General features: G+C 44.5%; 1 protein-coding gene across 1 annotated transcript; it reads left to right on the top strand.

Annotated features, from left to right (window-relative positions):
• The first annotated feature begins 234 nt into the window (after positions 1-234).
• On the top strand, positions 235-6,784 carry pmp22b (peripheral myelin protein 22b). Its single transcript, XM_052070760.1, has 5 exons — positions 235-404; positions 760-854; positions 1,023-1,116; positions 4,742-4,882; positions 5,277-6,784. The coding sequence occupies exons 2-5, from the start codon at positions 777-779 to the stop codon at positions 5,435-5,437; spliced, it is 474 nt and encodes a 157-aa protein (XP_051926720.1). The 5' UTR covers positions 235-404; positions 760-776; the 3' UTR covers positions 5,438-6,784.
• Positions 6,785-11,931: the final 5,147 nt, after the last annotated feature.

Genomic DNA, 11,931 nt, shown 5'->3' with positions numbered 1-11,931 from the left:
AGTGAACATATAGCAGTCATTTAATGTACAAAGAAGAAAAGGGTTCTTGGGTTCTCCAGAGTTAGATTCCAAAAAAGTGTCCTGGAGACCATATGTCTACTATTACTACTACTACTACGACTAGCAAAACAGTGATTCCATAAACACACAAGTCTTGTTACCAGGGCAACGACGCGCCTTTCCGCAGCGTGTGGCTATATGCGGAGGGGGCCGGGCCGCCGGGGCGGGATTTGTCTCTTCCATAATGAGACACTTTATAAGAGGCAGCCGGCTGTCAGCTCTCCGTCACACACACAGCCGCTTCAGGACACCACTCGCTCTTTCTACTCAGGCTTGTTGTTTGGACAAAAACTGATTACCGCTTTCTTTTTTCCCCTTCCCGCTGTGAATACTCTCTTATCCAAGTAAGTACAACTTGCAATGGTTATTTAAAAAAAAAAAAAAAACTGCACTGGAAGTGGACTTTGTGCTTTAAAATGACTTTGGGTGACAGGATTAAGACGATAAAAATGGCTGCATGTGACGTTGAGCGCGTAAAAGGTCGTTAAAGGTGACTCTGGATGCAACGTTAGTGCTTTCGATGGGTGAAAAGCGGGAGCGCTTGTCCGGAGTCCTGCTGCAGTGACACACCCATGTCCCGCTAGCGTGCGCGTACATTAACGCGTGCGCGCACACAACCACACACACACACACACACACACGCTCTGATTCCTTTTCTTCCTCTTCTTCTTCTTCTTCTTCTTCTTGATCTTGCTCCAGACTCTTCTCTCGCAAAGATGCTGCTGCTTCTCCTGGGCATCGTCCTCCTGCACGTCGCCGCTCTGGTGCTCCTCTTCGTCTCCACCATAGTCAGCGTGAGTCCCGCTTCTGCCCATGTAGAGGGGGGTGGGGGAGGCTTTTTTTTTTTTTTAATGGGGTGGTGGATAAGTGGCGTGGGGTGGGGGGGGTGTAATGAATAAAGGCGTAAACAATAAATCTGTTACGTGTTTCTAATTTTTGCTTTTTTTTTTTTTCGTCCTCAGGCGTGGACCTCGAGTGATATCGGCACCTCGGACCTGTGGACCAACTGCTCCATCATCAATGGAGGCTACCGTTGTGACGGCGCCTCCACTGGAGGTCAGAGTCTTCTTCCTTTTACACGACGGATTATAATGAGGATTAACAATCGTGAGTCGTTGGAGGGATTCGTAAAGCAGGCCCGCGCAACTGGTGACATTGATATTATTATTGGCAAAATGATGATTGACATTATTGGTATGAGTAGTGACAATGATTATCAGTCAGATTATTACTCTCATCATTGATGAATGGTGGTAGGTAGCATTTGGTGTGCGATGGAGGGACGGCAGTGACATTAACGTCATGACTGACACGGGCATTATTATTTACATTGTCAATCTTGGATTACTGACATTAATCCGTACAGTATGGTTCCCGATCATTCGCAAAATATCAACGCAGTAGTACCCACCAGGAAGGATTTCATGTGCCATTATGATCAGTGACGTTAATATCATCAATATCATTGATGATCGATAAGGCAGTCGGAGTGCAACGGGGGTGGGGGGGGGGGGAGCCACAATCACATGATCAGCACTGCAATGCCAAACACTAACCACACAAGAAAACATTGCCAGTGCTCTGAAGAATTTATGCAAAGGACTAACGCAATGACATGATGAGAACTGAGGACTGGGAAAGCATTGATTGGCGTGGTCATGGAAGACCAACAGTTTTCTTAAAAGAAGAAAAAAAAAGATGGAGGACGCAGCATGCAGAATGAAACGATTCGTACGAGGATCAGCAATCATAAAGGCGTGGCACTGCTTTGGACGATGACTTGATGTCCTACGATGACATTTGAACGACGTTTGACACTTTTAAGGGATGATCATTACTATTATGGTTATCGATAATTTAAAAAAAAAGTGACAACGCTGTAGATGACTTATAATTATTAATATTGTGACAACAATATGATGGGCTTCTTGAAAGCTAACAAATAAATTAATGTGGTTCTTCTTACTACGGAGGACATTGCTGAGGCGCGACGGCGTTATTCAGACGATTCTGCTTGCCGAGGTACCGAAGCAGCGCCTATGGAGGACAGTGCAGGATGACTTGCCAATTATGAGGGCGTGTCAGGGTTGCCCCTCTGGCGCCATCTAAGGGAGAGAATGCGCCAGTGGTCGTTGGAATGGCCGGCGCCTGTATAAATAGTCAGTGGCGTGATGTCCATATTGAGGTCCCGTGTGCAGAAACAGCACAGTGACCGGCCATTTGTGATGCGTGGGCGTGTGGGTGGGGTTGCAGAGGAGTATTTAAAGCATGCCTGTGTGTGTGTGTGGGTGTGTGTGTTTGTGCCGCTCATGCTGACGACGGGTCACGCCCAGTGTTCTGACACTGTCGGTGTCCCGTCTTAGCTTCCAGCGTCCAGCAGGACAATTTAGGGAGGTGGCAGCTGGGCTCTTTGAGATTTATATAGCATGTGTGTGTGACAAGATTTGAGTGGAGGTTATTTTGTGCCAACTTTAGAAGTTTTTTTTTTTTTTTCCTGTGAGGGTTTTAATGCCAGTGATGTCATTGGTCCAGTGTGGGCCAAGCTGGCCCAGTCCAGGCTGTGTGTTTTGTCAGGTAGTTTGTTTGACTTGCTTTCACGAGGCCCCATGACGCACTGTGTTTATTTAACCCTTGGGTCCTTCAGGCCCACGCAGGCCCGCATGTGCGTGTTTGCGTGTGGCATAGGAAGGGCAAAATCACTCTGGCGGGGCAGCCAGGGTAGGGGTGTGTCAGGGGCGTCACCATGAGGCAAGATTGCGCGCCGAGAAATCCAGTTTGATGTTTTGTTACCCCCCACCCCATACTACAGTACTAACCAAATCGGTATTTTTTATGTTGGAGGTCACCATGGAAACAAGCAGATTGAGACATAGGAAGTGGGTAAAGGGAGGACGGGGGTCGCGTTCACATACTAATGCTATTCAAGCACTCGAATCTTTCATCCAGGAAAAAATATTTCATTGATTTTCGCCTGGATGGAAAAATTCTGAGCCAGCTCACACTTGACGAAATAAGAAAATCTAGGACTGAATGCTAGACTGTCAAAAGAGGATGATGTTTGAATTGAAAGGAAAAAAAAAGATGTTACTAATGCTAACATGTAGCCACTTAACGCGTCAAGCATTTAGATTGTAGCCGACAATTTGACAAGGCAACTTCAGTTAGATGTTAAAGAATTTATTACACGGGATGTTCGTCATGCTAACATCTAGCCCGCAAGCATCCATTCATAATATGGAAATCGAATGCAAACGAATGTTTCACTGTATGATTTACACAAGCAGTTGAAGGGGATGGTCGTTTTTCTGTTATTGTGCATCAAATTAGTAATGATCACAAATAGCCATTTACAGCATAAAGGAGGAAATACTATTATTGCAACAGGAAAAAAAAATGTTACAGCACACCAATCAAATTAAAATATGCAACTTGCCAACACGTTGTCACCTAGCGTCATGATGGACCGAGAAACTCTCCAATAGGTTCAACTGCAACCATTTCAACAAAACAACTTTCAGAGGGTGTTCATGTTTTTGTTATTAAATGTGGCGTTAGTCACGCTAACACACCACCACTTAACATAGTGACGAAAAAATATATGAAACACCAAGAACTCTGGACGTCATTGCTTATCAACTGCTATTTTCCTGTTTGGCATTGAAGTGATGCTGAGTGGCATGATTGATTTGTGTGTTTTTATGACACCGGGAGGGGAAACGTCTCATGTTGACAGCCGAGGAAGGAAAAAGGCTCGCCGGCGTAGCATCCGTGTTTAAAGGCCAACGGACGGAACATTCCGCCCAGCTATCATTTTATCAACCGACGGGATTATGTAACATTTGCAAAAACTAAATCCCGTGGCGGGGTGGCGAACGCATTTTGGCGAGATGGCCGACGCGCCTCTAATAGTCCAAGCGTGTCGGCTTTCCTTGCTTATCTCATCCATCTTGTTCAACGGGAAATGGTCCAACACACACACATGCGCACACACACGCACGCCCGCACACACACACCCACATGCTTTGTTTAGAAAGCAAAAACACAACATTGTCATTGTATAGCTTAATTTGATTTGAATTTCTTTCAGGGTAGGTGTTGTTATAACATTTGCCACCAAAGCCAGTTTCATGTAGCAACATGAAATTTGGTGGATATGTCTATCATGACTATAAGCGCAAAAAGCCAGTTTCACTTTCAGAATTTGGGTATTAGATGTGGATAGAAAGCACTGTAGTTTAAATGGTGGCCGGTCTGGAAATCTGGGAAATTCCGAGCATCCCAGGTGGTTAATGGGTTAACTCAGTCAGTACCAGCAAATTCTGGACCAAGTCTGAAAAGACTTTTAAAAACGTCTTTGGGATTGAATGAGTTAATGGACTGCACTGGTTTGGCCTTGGTAGTCTCTGGATCGATGTTTAGTTTTTGGTCCTGATGCAAGGGATGGATGGAGGAGAGAGGCTGGGCAGGGGGGCTTGAAGAACAAGATCCCCCAGCTAGTATTATCGTTATGGATCCATTACAAGCTCCCTGAAGTAAACATGCTCCGGACAGCGTCTGCGCCCTTCTTTGCTTGCTGCCCTCGTTACAGCTTTAATGACGGGCATTTATTCTGCTGCCGTCTCCGGTGACCGGCCTGTTATTGATTATGTCTCCTCTTGCTTTTTTTTTTTTTTATATCCAGAGTGGATCCAGGCGGTCCAGGCCCTCATGATCCTGTCCATCATCTTCAGCTGCCTGGCGCTCTTCCTCTTCTTCTGCCAGCTTTTTACTCTGCAGAAGGGCGGACGCTTCTTCATCACCGGAACCTTCCAGATCATTGCCAGTGAGTAAACAGCCTCGACACACCCACTAAGGAAATACAAAGATTTGGACACGCCCAGACTACCCTGTCAGGGAGTCATCCAGGGACATCTATGAGAAGCCAAGACAGTCCAATCTTAAAGCTGGCGTAAATTGCACAATCTGGACAGTGCCAGTGTTGCGTCCTAGAAATTCCTTAGAATTTCGGACATGCCTGTAACACCTTGTCAATATCCAGGATCTAAGCGAGAGCCGAGACCACCCGATTGCTTTCACGTGCGTTGACCAACTTGTCCCAGTTGTTGCGAGTGATTTTGTCCCAGCTATAGTGCGTGTCTGGCATTACAATTCGGTTTCGCTAGGTCTTATTTATTTCCTAATTTCTTTATTTTAATCGTTCTGCCTACCTACCCCAGGTTTGTTTGTGATGAGCGGCGCCATCATCTACACGGTGATGAGTCCAGAGTGGGTCCCTGACACGGACGAGTTTGGTTACTCCTACATCCTGGCGTGGGTGTCCTTCCCCATGGCACTGATCAGCGGCCTCATCTACGTCATCTTGAGGAAGCGAGAATGAGCGCCGCCATCCCCATCGTAGCACTGACGTCAGCTACCCCACACCCCAACAACTACGCCGCCACTTGCCGACGCCCCCGAGCAAACCGACCGCGTCTCCGTTTCAAGATGTATATAGTATCTATGGTTTAAAACCTATTTATAATGTAACACTTTTACATACGTGTACATAGTTTTTGTGTTGCTCTGTCACGTGAGCTTGGTTCGCTTGATTAAGTGCCTCTGTGTTTGTTTTGTTTTGTTTGTTCATCTGCCAAAGGATTAACAGTACATTAACCAAAGTGCATGTTTAAAACAGACTAGGAGGATTAGCAAATTGTTTTGTGTGTGCGTGTTTAGTTTGAAAAGAAGAGTGGTAAGTAAGCCAGGAGACAACAACATTAAGCGATAGATCTGGTCCTTTTTTTTTTCTACGTGTGAGCTTTTTATATTTCTTTTCAACAAAAACAAAAGATGGTGCTATTATTCTATTATAAATATTTATCATTCCTCTTCCATCACGCCACTCGTGGGTCGGTCGGTGGACGTCGGATTTCAATCCATTCAGTCATTTGGACTATCGGTATTAGCTAGAACAGTACAGTACAATAACATGACGATATAATCTGCGGCTTCTGCTTCGTAGCTTTCGTCTCATTATTTGCCCATTTTTGTTTTTCGTTCTTTTTCCATTGCGGCTTATACCACTTTGTATTTGTGACTGTTAACCACATACGCAAGTTAGATGCAAACAAAGGCCAAGTTGGCAAAGAAGAGCGCGACGTGGCCGCACGCATACTTGAACTCCGCCGCACAACAACATTGTGTCGTAAACGTTGTGCCTAACGAAACCATGCACACGCCTTAACTCCATCGAAAATTGAAAAGTCATGATAAACTAGCTAGCGCTGATGTATTCTGCCGAGAAAAGGGACTGAAGTCGCATTAATTACTTGATGCATGTGGGAATAAACAGATTTCACACACACACACACACACCTACACACACAACACTGCACTACCAGGGCTGCAAACGTGAAAATAAAAGCTAATTTTGAACCATTTGCCTTGTATTAATCTGTGAGCTGTGAGCTATACTGTACAACAAAGCTGCCGGCACTATCAAGGCACTAAGCGGCAGCCATCTTGCATCGATACATCTATTGTATAATGTTCAGTGTGGATCCAGTTAGAAGAGACTTGGCGCTCTGATGACGACTGCCCGGCTATTTTGCCGCGGGTGCTTTGCGTGTGCGCGTGTCGTGTATTGTCTCATGTTTACACTCATGTGTAGCGTTCGCCGTGTTACCAAAGCTAACTGTGATTTACAGCGTAATCAATAAAGAGGACCTCTCTGACCACCAAAAAACATCTTGCGTTCATTTTTTCCTTGAAAATAAAATAATAATAACAATGGGCATGTTTTCTGACAAATTGCACATTTGAATAGATACCAGCTTTGGCATTCTGACGTCTAACGCAAACATGTTCAGCTTCTTATTATGCATACGTAGTGACCATTTATATTAACATAAATGACATGAAAACAAAATACGATTCATTTGGATTTTTCAGTAAATACACGAGCAGTTATACACGAGCGGTTGTCCGGCACCCAAGTTTGCACATTTTATGACATTTTATGACAGAATTACATGAGAACAGACAACAAAGATTGACAGTGCAATTGACCTGATATGTTTTTCAAACAACATATTTGTTTTCTGCTGTCGTGCAGAATCAAAATGCATTATTATTATTATTATTATTATTATTATTATTATCATGGCACTACGTCACTGGAGGGATAAAACTTTAAACCTTCTGCAACATTGCTATCTGGCGGCTGCAGCTGCTTCGTGCAACAAGGCGATATAGCTAGCGTGCACTGCCCCCTGGCGGAAAATTGCAATCATTACACCTTAATTCATATGACTTGGGAGTAGAAAGTCCCCATCATTTTTTTTTCTCACGACATTGTCCCCACATCATTAAGTTGACATATGATCAATTATTCTGGTGCTAGATATGCGACTCGTCTACTTTTGCCGTCGTCTTCTACTCATGTCTCATTTGGCACCAGTGCTGTCATGGCTTGTCATGAATAATGATAGCAGTAAATGCCCTTAAAAGACGATTTGGTCTGAAGACAAAGTGTGAGGTCAAGTAAAATAGCTGAGATGAAAGATCGGAACACTGCCATTTGGACTTTTTTATTTTTATTTTTTGGAGACTTTAAAGGTAGGGTTGGGTGATATGTCCTTAAAGCCAAATCCCAGATTTTTTTTTTCACCACTAAAATCCAATTTCTGATTTAAATTATTTTCAACCCCTGTTCACTTTCTACAGTGAGATTTGGGTTTTAGTGGGAATTATGGTCTATTTTTGTTCAGTTATTTATTTTATTTTTATTTTTTTTTAGCACAATTCAAATTCATTTAGACAGCTTTAACCAATTACCTTCAAAATATTTATTATTGAAGTATTTCTTTTAGCAGTACAGAAAACAAAAGTTAGCAAAAAAAAAAGCTCAAAATTATACAATTCAGACACTGTTTCAATTGATCAAAGATTTCACATTTCGGTTATATTTTACACATATTTTTTGGGGGAACGTGCTGAGCAAAAGTTGGCTCAGTAATGTACTAACTGCAAGATTTTTAAATTGTCATCTTCTAAAGTTAGATGTTTGCATTTATATTTATTTATGAGGAAGAATGATACCATTTTTTCTTTACCCAATTTCAGGGATTCTGTAAAATATTCAATTTGCAAACAACAGCCAAAAGTACGCCATCATCTATCACTGCCTGGTGAAGTGATACGACGTGATGCCTAATTAGTTCAGCCGGTGCATGGGGGTCTTTGAGGTCAATTAAGGCTCATGAAATACAAATGGCCCACGATATGAGAGGTTTGGGGGTTTTCGCCGCCATCTGCTTGCCATCGCCACTGTCGGAAGAGCCTCTGGGCGCAGCCCATTTGTGTATCGCGAGCTCATTTTGGCCTTTTGTATGTTAGCATTAGCGCAGTGGTAATTTGGAATCACTCCGCATGCCACAGAGGGTCAAAATTATTCCCTCCCTGATGACATAAATTCATTTCGCACATGCAGCTGACACTTGGAGTGCCTTCCAAGGTCAGGACCCCCGCCACCAGGCTCATCGGGGCCGCACGCTCTAGCCATCCATCAACGAAAGCGCATCAAAAGAACTTTTGACAGTTGTCGAGCTCGAGACGCCAATCTGAAAAATTGACATCTTTACACGATGAAATGATGGTGATGCAACATGCAGTTCATCGCTCGGGGTGGTTTTTGCATTCCTGTTCCAAGAATGGGGAGTGTGCTTAACTGCTTTGATGAGCGTTTGCGGTTTTAATTAGAAGAAAGAAAGTGGATTGTTTGTCATCTTGACGGCGGTCCTTCAGGGAAGACATTAGCCACTTATCTCGACACATTAAAAACACTATTGCGCTCACTGCAGTAAATCACATGCACACACTGAAAGGCCATATGGTCAACATATTCCTATACGGTTCAGGGACTTTTATGGCTGGTGTTTAAAGAAAGTGAGGGGGCGGGGGGCTGGCAGGGGGGTTCCTAATATAGTCGGCCCTAGTCCATTAGAGAGACGTTATTTCTATTAGCCGTGTCAGAGTGGACACATTTGGAAGCCTCTGTTACATTTTTTTTTGGGGGGGGGGGGGGGCGTGAAGGCAATACAACTCTGCTGCAGTGTAAAACGTCAAATTGCCTTTTTTTACTGCAGTGCCATCTGCCGGATCCTCACTGGCAGTGTAGGCTCCATGAAACGAGGAAGTGGACAGGACGTTTAGAGTAGGAAATTTGCCGCCGTTTTGCCGCTCTTGGCAGCTAGCAATAAGTCAAAGGCCCGGAGTGACCCCAAGCTGCCACTTTACGCTTGCGCTGATCCAGAACAGAACGCGTGGCGACACCCCGCATCTTGACCCCTCTCGCGCCAGTCTAATGTGTCAACTCCCTCCGCAACGAGCTGCCACAACATTAGTGCAACGCTGAAAGGAAGTCCATCTTATTGGACTCCTTCTGCGAAGTGTTTTTCTTCTTCCTTCATTTTTTTTTAATGACGTGTCGTAAGTCACCCCGAGTCGAGATGGCGGAACCCCGCATCTGCACGCCACCTGGAGTGGTGGAAAAGTGGACCTGACAAGTGCTAAAACATCTGGAAATTTCCTAATCTTGAGCTACATTCTTTCCAACTGTTACTTTTGCATTCAAGTGAGTCTGAGGGAATCGTAGGCGAGGCAAAGACAGTTCTAAATATTGAAGTGCTCACATTCAGTCGTTGCTGTTCAGCTAGCGAAACAAACCAGGAAGAAGACTTTGTCGCCATCTGTTGGAATGCTAACAACAACAAGGCTAGCAACCTTTGTCACCGACTTTTTTTTGGGGGGGGGGGATTCAATTGTTCTATGTTAAACTGAATTGAGGAGCTTCATTTACACAAACGTAGTGCTTTACAGCCCATCTAGGGGCATTTATGTGCCAAGAAACTATGTTGAGGTGAGCTGGGATAAGACCAGAAACCATAATAAAAGATGAAAAGACATTGGAAATATAGAGTGCCGCATCCATAAACACGGCAAGTCAAAGTTGCGTCAGACAAAAGTGCACGGAGACTGCAACAGGTTGCGATCAATAACAGATTAGCGTCTTTAGCCTGGGGTGCAATCAACATGGACGCTGCCGGACGTCATATCCGCACCTCATTTCCAAGTCACCGTGGCTCTATTGTTCCGTCGTCTTCTAATTTAAAAAATCATTAGCGCCCTGGAGCGAGACAAAAGATGCCATCAGACAGTCAATAACGGCATAAATTAGTCAACGTCGGACGAGCAAAGGAGATAACGCTGTTGCCAAAGCACAGCGGCTGCGGAACGCTAACATTGTTTATTTTTGTTATGTCCCGCGCCCGCAATGACAAAGCGACTCGACCGTAAAGCGACCAGCGGGGGCTGACATCCGCCCGGCTGACCGGCCACTAGAACGAGTACCTCATCGTACCCATCCGACAAACTATTTTTGGCAGCTAGCTTTTCATGATGTCTCCTTCCATTAACCAAACAGTGATCAGAATTGATCCATTGACTACCCACTGTTTGACCTCTGAACCTCCAGTGGCTGTGGATGAATTATAAGCCTGGCAGGGCCATGTACATCTGTCAGCCGGCAGGCGTAGGAGGGGGACACTGTTAGGAAGGGCGGAAGATTGGAAAGTGAGGTCAGAAGATGAAGATAAGAAGTTGACATTCCGGTAGGAGGAGCAGAATGGCGGATTCTAAAAGAATCACAAAAGTCCTATCTCAGATTCCTGTATTTCTATCTTGTCATCATTCTATAGCATCTGAAATCATTCCAAAGCTTCTGTCTGACTGACCCTGTGTGTAGTCGCACCCTCTCGGACAAATTAGAGATGGGGCGAGCACCTCGCTGTCGTCCCGAGACTCCAAGCAAGGTGCTCAAGAGTCCTTTTGGAAGACCTCAGGGGTGCACTACGGTCCCAGATGCCGCCGCCGCTCTTCTCTTTATATGCTAATGAAGCTGCCAAGATGTGCTGACATGTAACAGCTTGGCCCAAGTCGGCGAGGGAGTGCTTTAGGTTGCCGTGACGCCACCCGGCGGGAGCTCCCGGGCACCCCCGGGGGCAGGTGGAGCAGAACAGCAGCAGATTGCTGCCCTGTTCCGTCATCATCTGGCACAAGATACCAGCTGGGCTTTCACTTCCACTAGCCATGACCCCGACGACGTGGCACAATGGGAAGGTCTCCGTACCCCGTTTGGACCGCAAAACCTGCCCACCTCAAAGAAAACCACAACTGTGCCGCCACAATCTCGACAAATGTGTCTGATGTGCACACAAAACCTGAGATAATAATAATAATAATACATTTTATTTATAAGCGCCTTTCAAGACACCCAGGGACACTTTACAATAACAAAAAACACAAAACAATGATAATTTGTTCCAAAATTGAGGGGGGGGGGCGCTATTTGACATTTGAACAGCTTTGCAACAATATGGTCAACACACAAAACTGTATTTAAATAGCACAACAAGTACATTTTGCGTTGACAAATGGTGTATTTTTCCAGCTCAGTCAATGCTACAAAATATTTGATCAAATCGTAGAATTCCAGAAGTAACAGTGGACGGCCATCTTACTTAAAATGTCAGCACTATTTAAAAGTCCGAACTGGATTCCTTTCAAACGATGATATGCAACTGAAACCAAAAAAAAAAAAAAAAATTGATACGAACGTATTTATTAATTGATTTTTATAGACGAACTACTTAAACAGCCCAAACTTTTGGTTTCACTTAACATTTAAAGAGCAAAACAGATGTGTCCTTTCAAGCTTGGAGCTGCCTGCCCGCTGCATTTAAGAGCAAGTCAAATGCAAATTGCACTTTATTTCTCCCGTCAAGCTCTTTAAATCACTCGGGACATTTGGATGCAAATGACAGTAAGAAGAAG

The sequence above is a fragment of the Hippocampus zosterae genome, chromosome 7 (genome assembly GCF_025434085.1).
Source record: "Hippocampus zosterae strain Florida chromosome 7, ASM2543408v3, whole genome shotgun sequence".
NCBI classification, from domain to species: domain Eukaryota; kingdom Metazoa; phylum Chordata; class Actinopteri; order Syngnathiformes; family Syngnathidae; genus Hippocampus; species Hippocampus zosterae.
The sequence above is the reverse complement of the archived record's forward strand: the minus strand, read 5'-3'. Positions and strand labels throughout refer to the sequence as shown.

What these genes read in the sequence shown, in the direction of transcription:
- pmp22b (XM_052070760.1), top strand. Translation starts at nt 777, where the DNA reads ATGCTGCTGCTTCTCCTGGGCATCGTCCTCCTGCACGTCGCCGCTCTG. An exon ending in TCGTCTCCACCATAGTCAGC is followed by an intron (nt 855 to 1,022) that starts GTGAGTCCCGCT and finishes TTTCGTCCTCAG; the next exon opens with GCGTGGACCTCGAGTGATAT. An exon ending in TGACGGCGCCTCCACTGGAG is followed by an intron (nt 1,117 to 4,741) that starts GTCAGAGTCTTC and finishes TTTTATATCCAG; the next exon opens with AGTGGATCCAGGCGGTCCAG.